Raw genomic sequence first — 14475 nt, forward strand, 5'->3', positions numbered from 1 at the left:
ACCTGCTGCTTCTTGAGCAGGATGTTGACGGAGGTGAGGTCTTTGCCGTAGTCGTCGGACTGCAGCTGACCCTCCAGGCTGGCCAGCCACTTGTCGAGGTCTGCGCAGCTTTGGGTGAACAGCTCGGCCTTGTTAGCGTCAAACAGACACTTGGCCTTGGTCTGGGTGGTGGACTCCAGGTCCTCCCACATCGTCTTCAGGGACGTCAGCTTCTCTTTAACCATGGCCTCTGTCTCCGGCTTCTCTGCCATCAGCGTCTGTCCATCCTGAAAGACAGTATTTGTTTTAAATGCTCTGCTCTGATTGGCTAACGAAAGCATGCTCACCATCACTACGCTGCCCAGGATCAGGCCTCATTCCCCAAAAACATCTAAGGTCTGCAATGGTGTAAAATCCTATCCCCATCCTAATGAATCGTTGTAATCTTAAGAAGTGTTTTCCTCCTCTCCTTCCTTCCTTCCTTCCTTCCTTCCCACCTTGTCGATCTTGTCCAGCCACTCCTTGTTGGACTGCAGCTCGGCCATGAAGGCCTGGTGTTTGAGCCACTTGCTGTGGAGATTTCTGGCCTCGTCGTACGACATGTCCTGAGCCGTCAGCATCTTCTCGTTGATCCACAGCGACAGCTGGAGAGAAAAACAACATTAGCTCAACTTATATCCACAAACACTCATTCCTGCTTTATCAAGGACTGTCCACTAAGTTACTGCAGGTCCTCTGAACGGTTGTAAATCCTAATGATCTGTGGTTTACCTCCTGGCAGTCCTGCAAGAACTTCTGCAGGTCCCTGTTGTCCTTCAGCCTCATCAGCAGGTCACTGGCAGCTGCTCGGTTCTTCTTGTGTCTGCAGAACAAAAATCAGCATGTTCAGGATTAACGACACTCAGGTTTACCTGCAGGTTTAGATCATTTTCCTATTTCCAGGTAAGCATCTGATCTGCTGCAGGCAGGGGCAGAGTGCCTTGCTCAAGGACAGGAGAATGACAATGATTAAGAAATAAAATCAAGCAAATCTTTGCATTTGAGGAAGTTTGTTCAGTCAGTTTGGATAATTAATGAAATTAAAATGGTCATTTATTAATGTTCAAACAAACAGTGTCTCACCTTTGGTCGATTGAGTCCACCTTCTCCTGGATGCGCTCGGCGTTGATGTTGCCATCAGCCACCAGACGGCGGCCCGTGTCCACCACGCCGCTGATCTTCTCTTCGTTGGCGTCCATGGTGGTCATGAAGTCCTCCTGCTTCTTAATGGCGGCCTCGGCCCCCTCCAGAGTGGAGGGCATCTCAGTGTGAGCCAGGACGTACTCCTGAAGAAAAAAAATAGTTTGCTCTCAGCTGGTTGTAATGTTTTTAACAGATCCAGTGTCAGAGTTTGAAGGTAGAAAAGTAATAGGTCAGCTGTCATTTATGTGCATGTTTATAAAGGAAATAAGGTTATAAGGAAAAAGTCTTTTCCTGGGAAGACGTGTCCTGTTCATCAGTAAAGTCCTCTTGTTTTTATCCAAACTGTTTAAATGTGGCTGTAGTTCAGTCCTTCGACCACTTGATGGAAGCCTCAGACCTTCTCAGAGTAAAAGGGACTGAAGGTCACCTGTGAATGTCCATCACAGGTTCTCAGAACCCAGCATGACGTCTTCAAATCCAAAGACGTTCAGTTAACACTTTCAGTTCTGAAGACCAGGGAAATTCTCCTTGATTTATTTTCTTAATCAACTAATTGTTCCATCTCTACTTACATGCATTTTTTAACTGCTTTTCCTGTACATGGCCAGGTGGGGCTGGAGCCTCTCCCAGCATGCACTGGGTGAGAGGTAGCATCTGGACAGTCTGTGTGAGAGATCTGCTCTGCTCACATGATCCTGGACTGGATAGGGTTAGGGTTAGGGTAACCCAAGTCCCAGTCAGAGTTTTATGTGCTGCTCACAGTGACTGTGTGTGTGTGTTTCAGATCACATGACATCAAACACATGAACACGTGGCTCCAAGTAACTGACGCAAAGCAGGAAGCCCAGACTCCAGACCACTGAGAGTGACGCTGGTGCAGCCTGGGGTTCAGGCCACACCTGAGAGTGCAGGTGTGGAGAGATCACGGTTTACCTGGTTGTTGAGGAAGGCCTCGGCCTGCTTGGTGTCCCTGAGGAACAGCTGGTAAGCGTGGGACTGGGACAGCAGGTTCTGTCGGTTCTCCCACATCTTGTGCAGCTCGTTCCAGCCGGTGTCGAGCGCCTGCAGCCGCTGTCGCAGGAACATGTACTGCGCGTCGGTCTGGCCCTGCGTCACCATCTCGCCCATGTCCCGCATCTTCTGGTAGTCTTCCTCGTAGTTGCGGATCTCATTCTTGATGCCCTCGTGCTGGGCCAGCAGCTTCTCGGCCTCGGCCAGCGTGTTGGGCATGTCCTCGGAGGCGATGGCCGTCTGCGTCCGCGACAGCCACGACTGGAAGTCGTCCAGGTCGCGCAGGAACTGCTGCAGCTTGCTGGCCTCGCCCAGGGACTCCTCCCGGTTCTTCATGGTGTCCTGTAAACAGGAAACAGGAAACTCTCATTTAATCACAGAGGAGTTTGTTTAGACCACAGGATGCAGACGTGGCTCCAGCTGCCTCTGCATCATCACACTGAACTGGGTAAGAAAGGTGATGTTCCCCTTTGTTTGGACAGATAATCAGACTCTGTGCTGTGGAAGAACTGTGATGTAATCCTTTGAAATGGCAAACTGCTTTTGCTGTGTTAAGCCCCGGGTTGGAAGATCACAGCTTTCAATTTCCTGTTGAAGGTTTAAAGAGATTTAATGACACTCCCCAGTGGACGCGCACACGGACACGTGCTCTTGTTATACTGCTTTCGAGTCTGCTTGGTGTAGATCATGTGCAGCTGTTGCCCTCTGTGCATCTGTGGGGCTGTAGTTTGTACGAGAGCACCAACTGATCATGATCCGCACCACACGGACAGAACAGGGTGGTGTTTACACGGCCGTCCACACAGAGCTGCATGCACACGCTCTGACGACGAACGCCACTCAGACCATACCTTCATCTCGTCCCAGACGCCGGTGATCTCAGCCAGACGTCCTTTGATGGCCTCAGACTGCTCCGGGTGCTCGGAGGCCAAACGGTCCGCCTCTTTTCCCAGGTCACCCAGCTTGTCTTCGATGGCGGCCAGGTCGCGCTCCATCCCCGTCAGCTTCCTCTGCAGAGCCATGACGCCAGCCAGGTCGTTACCCAGCTCCTGGGTCGACTCGATCACCTGGGGGAGGACAGAGGGGGAGGACAGAGGGCGAGGACAGAGGGTGAGGACAGAGGGGGAGGACAGAGGGCGAGGACAGAGGGCGAGGACAGGGGGCGAGGACAGAGGGGGAGGACAGAGGGCGAGGACAGAGGGGGAGGACAGAGGGCGAGGACAGGGGGCGAGGACAGAGGGCGAGGACAGAGGGCGAGGGAGGGGTGAGTTAGGTGAGTCAGACCAGTTCCTTTCTGAGTGTTTCAGTCAGTGTCGTGGGTTAAACTGGAGGAGCTCAGTGTTTTTGTTCTGTGGACACCTTCGTCTTCTCTTTGATCCAGGACTTGGTCTCGTTACACTCCAGGTGGTAGTTCTGGACGCCCAAGGCCGAGTTCAGACTGTCCTTCTTCTGGTCCACCAGGTCTCTGAACTGACTCCACCTGGACAGACAGACAGGGACACCATCAGGTGGGTTACCTGGTCAATCACAGGTCATTTAAAGCCCAGTTAATAACCTGATAAACCACTGATACATGTTTTATCGCAGCTAAATTATCTGTTATTTCAGGTTTAGTTTCTTTTCAGTCGTAGTTACATCACACAGAGTTCGTTCCAGTCTGCTGTTTAGTTTCTGCTTTAACTTTATTAACCAGTTTAACTTCAGTTATGAGGTTAACAACTGGGTAAATTACCTGATAATCCCAGTTACATTACCTGGTGTTGAGTTTGTCCTGCTGGGCCTTGATCTCCTTCTCACTGGGATGTCCACTGTGGATCAGCTGCCTGGCAACCTGGTTCACCACGGCAACCCGGGACGCCTGGTTGTTCATCTCCGGCTCCAAATTCTCAAACCTGGACAGAGACGGAGACACAATGAAAATCATGTCCACACACACACACCATGATCATGAACTCAGACCTCACACACAGCTGTCAGCTGGCGGGTCCTTACCGGTGCTGCACCACCTCCAGGTCCTCCAGTTTCTCGGGGATCTCCATGCTGTTGAGCCACTGCTCCTTCTCGTCGATCCAAACCTCGCAGGCGTTGGCTTCGCTCAGCATCTTGTAGAGCGCCAGAGCGTCCTGCAGCGCCTGCTTCCTGAGCCGCGTCAGCTCTGCCACCTCCTTATAACGCTCCTCGATGCCCGCCAGCCGGCTTTGAACCTGCAGACACGTGACCAACAACAACCAAAGGCCATGAGGGAGAGCAGCGATGTCCAGAAAAACTAAAACCAAACGATGGACATGGACCATAAAACAAAGCTCTGTCCTGCTCTTTGCTCTTATTTCAGACTCTGCAGTGTTCGGTGTTGTGTTTGTGGTGTCTGCCAGAGTTTCACCTCATCAGAGTCGGCCTTCTCGGGCGGCAGCGTGCGGGACTGTTCGTGCAGAGCGTCGATGACGGGCCGGTAGCTGGCGATCTCCTCGGCCACGTCCTTGTGTTTCTTCACCAGAGCCTGAGTGGAGAACTCGTCGTGGCCGACGTCCACGCTGGAGACGATCCGAAGCACGTCCAGCATCCACGTGTCGATGTCGTCAGCGTCGGCCTGCGAAGGATGAAAATGATGCGTGATATAATCAAACAACAGGAGCAGCTTCTCAGACACAGATGTAACAGTAATCTTCCTTTTTTTAGGTGTCAGCATTAATCCTGCAGACCAGGATGATGTCTGCTTCTTATCCTGGTTTGTTTTTCGTTTTTTTGTTGTTTTTTTTGTTTCCTTTTACCGGAGTCTTACAGATGTCTGCAGATGTTTGACCTGAAAAAACATCTTAAAATTTACATAATTTTTTTTTTCAGGAAACAGCTGTAAACAGCTGTAAGCATCTGTCTTTCTAGCTGCTACATCAGTAGGAAGAAGTGAATCTACAAGGAGGAAGAGAAAGTGTAGCGTTGTGCTTTCAAAGCTAATCAGTCAAGTTCAATCAGAAACTCTGAAAATGTGTGAAAGAGTTTTCACCTGGAACTGGTGCTGGTTGCAGGCCTCCTGCAGACGAGCTTTACGGACGGCAGAAAGACGCTCCAGAGCCGCCCACTGCTCCTACAGCACCGAGGGAGGAGGGCGAGGATGGCGAGGACGGCGAGGAAACAGAAGACCAAAGGTTTCAGCAAATTATGCAACAGTGTGTGAGCATCTTCTTCAGGAAAAACTACAGTTATATTACAGTTTCAGCAGGTGGACATACACACACACAGGATATATGGACATACTAGAGCGGAATCCCCAATTTCAAAATAAAAGCTGATATATTCAGTGGTAAATACTCTTGTTGACAATTTCCAAAGATTTTCCAGATTTTTAAAAAAAAATAAATTAAGAGTCACATCCCCCAAAACCTTTATTTGTCAGCATTGATTCTGTACGAGCAGCTGTGTGCTGAAAAGACTCTGAGCCTGATTAAAAGATACTTAAACACTTTTAAAGCCTCAAAGTTGCACAGTGTGAACAGAGTTTAAACTCCCGGCTCAGGTGCAGCGTACCTGGATGTCCTGGATTCGTTCTTTGATCTTATCCGCTCCAAAGTGGTTGTCGGCCACGAGCTCCTCGCCCTGTTTGATGGTCTGCTGTAAATGGGCAGCTCGCCCGCTCATCTCGTCTTCGAAGGCTTTGTGCTGACTCAGCAGACGCAACGCCCCCGTCAGATCCTTCCCATAATCCTCGGAGGACAGGATCTGCTCCTTCTCCCTGATCCATCCCTCCTACAAACAAACAGACACGTTCAGGTCCTGGTTACATCACCTCAGAACATTAAACCTGAGAAACCTGATCACGTCAGAGTTTAATAAAGGTTAAAGGTTTGTGGTAACAAGACTAAAGCATCAGTGTGAAACGACGTGGTGATCCACACAGAGGCTGGTCCACAGGTAGACCATCGAGACCAGAAACAAAATGAGAAAAATAACCTCCTCGGCCATTTCCCAGAAGAACTTCCAGAGGCGACGGGACTCCTCGAGGCGAGCTCGGCGCTCGGCCGCCAGCTGACTCAGCTCCTGGTAACAGAACTCCAGGTGAGCGACTCGATCCCTGATGATCTGTGGATCACAGGGCTTATAACCTGAGAGGGAGGAGAGAAGAGATTAGTGTCCCGCTCATCTCCTCTGCCTGATGTAGACTCAGAAATGTCCCTGTCTGTCCACCCATCCGTCCGTCTCACCCTCTGTGTCGCTGGCGAACTTCTGGGCGTTGCTGTTGACGGTTCGGACTCTGTCGGCCTGGATGCCGACGTCGGCCTCCACCAGAGCGTGTTTCTGCAGCAGGTCCTCCACCCCCAGCAGGTGTTTCCCATAATCCTGAGAGAGCAGCAGCATCTGCAGGGAGAGAAAGCAGCTCACAGGTCAAAAAACAGAGCAGAAAGAGAGAACAGCTCAGATTGTTAAACGTCTGGAACAAACTCTGTTCATTCTTCCATGATGAGCTCAGACCTGATTTGTCCTTTCCAATCAAGGATCAATCAGATGCTGATTCAGCCAAATAACCACATGTAAAAAACACCTCTGTACCTTCATCTCGTCCATCCAGTCCATGATGTACAGCATCTCCTGGAAGACTCTCTGCAGGCCCAGGTTCAGCTCCAGTCTCTGCCGGCGGGCCTTCAGCAGCTCCAGCAGGTACTCCCACAGCCGGATCACGTTGTCCTTCCTGGCTGTGATGCGTTTAATGTCATGGTAACTCTCCGCCTCCAGCTCCCTCGCCACGGCAACCACTGCCTGCACCAGTGAGAGGGAGGAGGAGAAGAGGTGGAGGGAGGGAGGGAGGGAGGGATGGACAGCCAAAGTCAGATTTGCCTTGTTCTGGTTCATATGGTCCATATGATGAAGGTTTTCAGCTGTTGGTTTAGTAGTCAGGAGTGTGTCTGATCGACATTTAACTTCTTTCTCTAAAACTTTAAATCCATCTTTCCAGGGTTTAGACCCATTAAATTACTGTTCTGCACCCGTGCCAATGAGATTTCAACCCGTCCTTTCAACATTCTGGTTCCATCTAACACGACGTTCAGCTCCTCCTCCAGGTTTAGACCAATCTGATCAACTTTCACATTCATTTCTTAAAAGTTAAGACCAAAGACCACCTGTCTCATCCCATCCTGTCTACAGCTGAGATCTGTGCCATCATGGTTTTGACAAGTATGATCAATGATGTACCTATTTAATCAATGAAATTAATACGATCAGTGTTAAGATCAGATCAAGGCTTCATTCCACCAGTCAAGCTTCTTCTAATCTAATCCTGGGTTTAAGCCTGAACCAGCAGCAGACGGTAAAAACAGGATCCAGGTGATGAACTGACCTGAACTCGCTCCTCATAGGCTGCAATGTCTGTTTCTATGGCCTCGTGTTTCTTAGTTGCAGCTTCCACGGCCTGGAGGTCAAATCCAAAGTTATCCTGCAGGAGGATAGAGGAAAGGACACAAGGAGAGGACAGAGGCAAGGAAGCAAGAAGAGGACAAAGGAAAGGAAAAAAGGGGTGGAGACACTGATCCATTATTAGTGCAGACTTATTTCTGGATCCGCTTTGATGTATGTGTGTCCAAACAGATCAGATTTTTGTTTGTACAATTTACTTTCCCCGTACAACGGCGTGTGCTAAAAACCGCCTGTTACCTGGGAGACCAGCCTCTGGTTCTCACTCAGCCAGGTCTCCCTCATGGCGGCTTTGCGGTCGAATCGTCGGGCGAGCTGCTCCAGTTTCTCCTGACGAATCAGCTCCGTCCTCAGAGCCAGCTCCCGCTCATGCTCCGCCTTCTCCAGACGCTCCCACGCCTAAAACAAACACACACAATAAACAAAATCAGCAAAACAACAACACAAATGATGAACAAAACGTAGGCGACAAAAGAAGTTTAAGGATTTTAATAGATGGATGTTGGTCTGGCGTTAATATTATTCATTTAATTTAATTATTATCTTTTAGTATAATTATTTCTTACATAAACTACATATATATATATGATGATATAATTTTCCATTGATATTTTTTCTCCTTGACTTGATTTGAACTTGTGTAAATAAATAAAACTCAGGCTCTGACACTGTGAGAAGGAGCCTCTCATTCCCCCTGAAAATCCACCTGAGCTCAGTCCAGGGCTGAAACTAAAACACGAATACTCCGACACGTCTGAGACGCCGCTCACGTCAGCAGAGCAGCAGATCACAGACACATCAGGACCGATGACGGCGGACGATCATTTACCTTGTTGATGTCAGAGATGAGTTTGCCTTCGCGTGGAGTGTAAACCTTCTGGTTGTTGGCTCTCATCTTACTCTGGATGGTGAACAGAAGAACTTCCAGGTTTCCTTTCTCTGTGAACCTACACACACCACGAACACACCGCCAGAGAGTCAACAGGTGTGTAAGGATTATACAGAACGACAGCTTCTTCCTCAGTGGATCCATTATCTGACTCTGTATGAGATAATTAACCACGTCCATGTCTCACGAAGAGATTTCAGAGATGTTTCTTTACTCAGGTTGTGTCTCTGTTCATTATGTATCTTAGCAGCTGAATGAGCTGTGATCAGTCCCTGTTTGAGCTTTCACCTCATCCTCACATTTACTGTGGTAAAATGTGGACATAGTTTAAAGTGACGGTGGAGCAGATGCTGTCTCAGAGCGTGTACTGACTTTGGTGGTTTCTCCACGGTGCGGTATGTGTTGAAGGCCTGCAGCTGTTGCTGGACTCCCACCAGAGAGTTGGCGAACTTCCTGTTGTTGAGGATGATGATGGTCTGTTCGATCCACTCCAGCAGGTCGGACGCCAGAGACTCGTACTTCTCAATCATCTTCTCTGTCTCGATGGCGTTGTCCAGAACCTGGACGACACACCAGCACAAACATGTTTAAAAACAAAACAAAACAAAACACAGAATTGTCCTTTAACCTCTGAGGCGGGAACGTGTCTGATGTGCAGGGAGCTGGTTGATCACCTTGCCGATTCTCTTTCCCTCGACCTTCAGAGCCTTCATCTTGGAGAAGTAGTGGTAATAGGTCACAACGTAGGTGATGATGGACTTTTCATCAGGGTGGTCCACACTGATGTCTGCGCACACACACACACACACACACACACACACACACACACACACACACACACACACACACACACACACACACACACAGAATCAGAATGAATAATACATATGTTGAATATGCGTGTATCAGTGTGCATGTGTGTGTAAGTGTATATACGTGTGCGTGTGTGCGTGCGTGCGCGTGTTCTCTCTCACCCTCGGGGTCCAGCAGCTTGGTGAGGCCCAGGTGCTGCTCGGCCAGGTTGAAGGCATTCTGCAGGTTGTAGTGAGCGTTTGATTTCTTCAGCTTGTCAAAGTCGATCAGGTCTGGCCTGAAGAGAACAAACAAACAAACAAATAAACAAACAGATGTAAAAACTCCAGTAAACACAAATGACTTAACACTTACTAAATATTTTCTTTTTGACTCAGTTTGAATGAATTTTTATTCCTTTCGCTCTGTGATCAGTTACCACAGCTTCTTTGGCCGCTGTGACCTCTGACCTTACGACTGGTTGTTCATAAAGAAGATGTGGATGAACATGTGACTAACACGCAGCTCAGACTGAGAAGAAAACAATAGTTACAGGTCAAACACAAAACCTTGAGACGATCAATAATCACTGATCAGAGGCGAAGAGCTTGGTGATACTTTCAGAAATGAGTGTGTGGTTGTTCTCTCTGCTGAGTAACTGCTCTGAACATCAGCTTTATTTAGCTCAGTGTGAATAAAGAATCGTCTGAAGTCTTAATGTCAGAGGTCTGAGGGAGACGGTCTGCTGAGCGATCAGCTGAGACACTGATTAAAGAAAAGACTGTCTGCAAACTGACGTGATGCTGGAGTCACTGTGTGAGTGTGTGTGTGTGTGTCACACTGCAGAAGGATGCAAACAAACTCTCAGCCCTAAAGTTACATTTACTGACATTTATGGCCCATCTCTGTCTGTGCTTCACAGCTGTGTGTAACATCCATCCATCACTAACTCCCAGTCACTGATCAGTGAAGGTGGTTTCAGGCACAGAGGCTCTGAATGTAATGACTCTTATTATTCTGCACAGTGAAACACGAACGGTTGAAGGATGACGAAGACTGAAAAACCACCACAGAGACACAAGATGACGACAAAGCAACACAGGCCTGTCCCCTGCAGTCGTCCTGTGTCTCTTTTTATTTCAAGGAAAAGATTTCAGAGTTTTCAAAGACTTTTTAAAGACCTGAAGAAACCCAGCTTTTAGTGGAGCTTCTCTTCTTCCATCTCCCCAGGCCTTCAGTAAATACAGACAACGTGTGACGAGGTTTAGCTCGGTTCGGCTCGGTTCGGTTCGGTTCGGTTCCTACCTGTGTTTGTGGATGAGAGCGTTAAAGGCCATCCCATCTCTCCAGCTGGTGGTGAAGTTGTGGATGTTGACGTTTGGATATCTGGACAGGAAGAGGAAACCACAGCTTTTCAGATTCTCACATCAGACCATTTAATAATGCTCTGTTTTTAATCACGACACGACATGGTGTTAGTGTAATTAAACTAATGGGGCCGTCAGTGAGCAGGCTGTCGGCCTTCATTAGCCTCCACGCTGCTTTTCACTGGGTCAGAACGAAAGCTTTCACAGATTCTGATGGAAAGGTAAAAAAAAAATCACTACCAACATATTTATCCACTTCAGGGCAGAAAACAGGAGGCAAAGGGGCTGATGGGAAATGTAGTGTAAACTCTGTGATCTGTCTGAAAATAGTCTTTGAAGTAGATTCTCACCCTGCCGTCTTCATCTGACACCAGAGCAGCAGAGCATCTTTAGCCGACTTCTTCTCCTTGTTGTCCTCCGTCTCCACGCTGATGTCCTGGATCTGAGACACACACACAGACACACAGTGTATATAATTTTTTAAATAATATTACACCTGAGATTTTTTTAGTCCAACAGGAAGATTCAAAGCTTTTGACCAACAGTGTAAATCATCTCTTTCCAAAACTGTCCAAACTGTGATGTCTTTACTTTCTAAAGACGTCTGTCCTCATTTCCTACAGTTGTCCTCCTCGTCTAAAAATATCCTCAATTTCCAAAAGTGTCTGTGTCTAACTGTCCCTTGTCCTGGTCGACACAGAGACAGAAGCACGAGAGCGCGTCTCACCTTCATTGATTGACATCCATCAGTTTCAGTCTGACAGAAGCATGAACCACATCTGAGCCACAAATCAGCAACATCAACACGGTTAAAGGATATATGACACACACACACACACACGCACGCACGCACGCACGCACGCACGCACGCACGCACGCACGCACGCACGCACGCACACACACACACTGTAATCCTTCTGTCACTCGGCTCCATTTCACCCTCATTCCTCCATCGCAGGATTTAAAACCACTGAAGAGATTTTTAATCCTCATACGTTATAAAATCTAAATCCTCTTCACCCAAATTCCCAACTGTTCACTGTCCCTACTGATGACATCATCACAGAGTGACAGGACAGCGTACAGTAAAACACGTCACGGCTGTGTTCTGAATGTCTTATTCAGTGAAATCAGAGAGTTTGAAGCAGGTGAAGAACCTCAGGGCTGATGTGTTGATGTTTAAGGAGCAGAAAAAACATTAAGTTGTTTAACAGACAGTTCTTAATCTTTCAGTTAATTATTAAAGATTCAGAAAAAAGTCCCATTTTCCGGATTAGAAAACATCTTTGCTCTCATTTCTGCAGAAGTGATGAAGAAGTTTATCTTTTAATTAAAAACCAGACTGAATCATAATAATCTTACTCTGAAGCTGCGGTTTAGTTTAACTTTATACTAAAAGCTGTTTCTAAAATTCTGATTTGGTTTGAACTATTTTGCATCAACTCCTTCGCTTCACACATACGAGGGCTGAACATGAGAGGCCTGCTCCTCCGATATGAACGCACTGTAAGGACTGTGTTCACACATATTCAATTCATTTTGGGATCCACAATAGTAAGATAAAGATAAGATACGTCTTTATTCGTCCCACAAAGGGAAATCTGCATAATGCAGCCCATCGTCTAAGAATGAGTCCCTGGGCTGAGGTGAATCCACACTTGATTGGCTCACACTCTGTCCAGATCCCATCTCACCAAACTGAACTCATTTAACCCATTTTGGGATGCAAAATAAGTGTAACGACCCAGATAGACTGCACTCATTTGACTTATTTTGGGATTCCACTGAGGAATAGTTGCCGTCTGTTGGAGTGTGATCCAAAATGACGAGTTCAGTCCACTGATCTGAGAAAACGTGACAACGTCTAAAAAGTTTTACTGTTGTGTGAGAAAATAAAACAGTTACTGATCCACAACAAGCTGAAGACTCTGACGGGACGCACACAGAGCACAGCATGCTTTTATATTTCTGTGACACTGTGACTGGGATGCAAAATGGTAACAGCAAACCATAAGCTACAGGTTTATAATGGCAAAGAGGGGCCCCAAACAGAAGCAGTGCACCCCAATCTGAATATTCATTTAGGGATGCAAAACAGAACTCTGGCTCCCTGAAGATACCACATATGGTCCCTTTAGTCATCCACAGTGGATTCATTTCAGTTTTTGGGACGCAAAATAGTGAATGGGAATGTTTTGAAAAGATGGGGCTTGTAAATGAACAATCTGAATCCATGTGTCTGAACTGGGATGCAAAACTGTTTAGTGCACTGTCACCTGAAAATGGAAGCTGATGGACCCCGTGGCCCGTACCCCCTGCGCAGTGTTCTGATGCGCCTGAATAAATCCTCCTCCTCTTGGGATGCAAACTTGCACGGCGGCCTCTTACCTGGAAGCGGAGGATGATGGTCCAGATGAGGCCCAGGGTGAGGCGGTGGTTTCCGTCTACGATGTCGTGGGAGCCCATGTTCTCCAGGTGAACCCTCTGCTCCTTCAGGAACTGCAGAGCCTTGTCCACATTCTCTAGACAGTGGATCCGCATCCGGCCCTTGGTGGGTTTGGGCTGAAACAAAAACAGAACTCGGTTTATTTACAACCCTCACAAAGCAGAAACCGTGAACAGCCTCATGCTGCCGTATAAACACAGAGAAGAAGAAAACAGCTGCGGACACAGCTGAGCGGTTTCAAAAGCCACACTTTTTGTTATGATAAGTTTTTTTTGTCGTTGTGTAAGAGAACAACTTTTACTGGACTGCATTTATATAAATCTTCTTACAAACATCCCAAAACAGGAAAACAGTTGTTCACACTCAAATCACTCACACGTGTATTAACCAACACGACGTCCCTGAATCAAACTGGTCCAGGATGTTAAAGGTAAAGTGGAGTCAGTGTGTAACAGTTACATCAGTGGAGGGAAAGTCCCTGTGACGCTGCTGTGAAGAGACGGGACGTGTCGGCTCAGTGTCACAGGTTTAACCAGCTGTTATGACCTACTTTACTGTAGAGTCAGTCCTGACTCTGACAGATGTGTGACAGCTCTGCTGTTACACAACAAACAACAAACAAACAACAACAACAGTAACTCCACTGAAGGTGAATGTGACAGTACACACAAGAACATGGAGAGAGACGTGAACCTAAGTCTGATCTGAAGATCAGGCCTACAGGCTGCAGAGTCCACCCCAGCAAAAAATACAAAAAGCTGATGATTTATCTTCATCTCACCAGCTGTGGAGCTAAAAACGCTGTCAAACCCTTTCAAAAATTACATTAGACACGATAAAATCCATAGAACCTACTGCTACTCGACTGTTTCCCCCAGGATGAATCAGCATATATCAGGATGAATCAGCATATATCAGGATGAATCAGCATATATCAGGATGAATCAGCATATATCAGGATATATCAGGATGAATCAGCATATATCAGGATATATCAGCATATATCAGGATATATCAGGATGAGTCAGCATATATCAGGATGAATCAGCATATATCAGGATATATCAGGATGAATCAGCATATATCAGGATATATCAGCATATATCAGGATATATCAGGATGAGTCAGCATATATCAGGATGAATCAGCATATATCAGGATGAATCAGGATTCATCCACTGAGCTAATGGTTTGTGTTTAATTTGTTTTAGCTGGTGTGTGTCTGTGTGTGTCTGTGTGTGTCTGTGTGTGTCTACAGCCTGCTGCTGTATCCTGTCTGTGTGATACATGGAGGATTAAATCCACAGGATGTTCTGGAGGAGCAGAGACGCACAACACTGATGTAATTAACGCAGATTTAATGGCAATAAAACACAAGTCCTGCTCAGTCTCCACCTTTAAACTGA

At 47.2% G+C, this 14475-nt stretch overlaps 1 protein-coding gene across 2 annotated transcripts in view; it reads right to left on the minus strand.

Annotated features, from left to right (window-relative positions):
• LOC121189244 (spectrin beta chain, non-erythrocytic 1) overlaps positions 1–14475 on the minus strand; it is an 87424-nt gene that overhangs the window by 17919 nt on the left and 55030 nt on the right. For both annotated transcript variants that reach the window (XM_041049178.1, XM_041049177.1), the window contains 24 exons: positions 13012–13185; positions 10974–11065; positions 10562–10642; positions 9439–9554; positions 9139–9251; positions 8837–9024; positions 8405–8522; positions 7816–7974; positions 7502–7597; positions 6715–6921; positions 6369–6522; positions 6118–6269; positions 5695–5913; positions 5174–5254; positions 4553–4759; positions 4165–4376; positions 3927–4064; positions 3532–3652; positions 3024–3239; positions 2095–2514; positions 1102–1304; positions 751–841; positions 477–623; positions 3–266 (listed from right to left, as the gene is read on the minus strand). In XM_041049178.1, coding sequence (XP_040905112.1) covers positions 3–266; positions 477–623; positions 751–841; positions 1102–1304; positions 2095–2514; positions 3024–3239; positions 3532–3652; positions 3927–4064; positions 4165–4376; positions 4553–4759; positions 5174–5254; positions 5695–5913; positions 6118–6269; positions 6369–6522; positions 6715–6921; positions 7502–7597; positions 7816–7974; positions 8405–8522; positions 8837–9024; positions 9139–9251; positions 9439–9554; positions 10562–10642; positions 10974–11065; positions 13012–13185 — 3969 coding nt within the window. The remainder of the gene's footprint in view (positions 1–2; positions 267–476; positions 624–750; positions 842–1101; positions 1305–2094; positions 2515–3023; positions 3240–3531; positions 3653–3926; positions 4065–4164; positions 4377–4552; positions 4760–5173; positions 5255–5694; positions 5914–6117; positions 6270–6368; positions 6523–6714; positions 6922–7501; positions 7598–7815; positions 7975–8404; positions 8523–8836; positions 9025–9138; positions 9252–9438; positions 9555–10561; positions 10643–10973; positions 11066–13011; positions 13186–14475) is intronic.

This window comes from Toxotes jaculatrix, chromosome 11 (assembly GCF_017976425.1).
Source record: "Toxotes jaculatrix isolate fToxJac2 chromosome 11, fToxJac2.pri, whole genome shotgun sequence".
Taxonomy (NCBI): Eukaryota; Metazoa; Chordata; class Actinopteri; family Toxotidae; genus Toxotes; species Toxotes jaculatrix.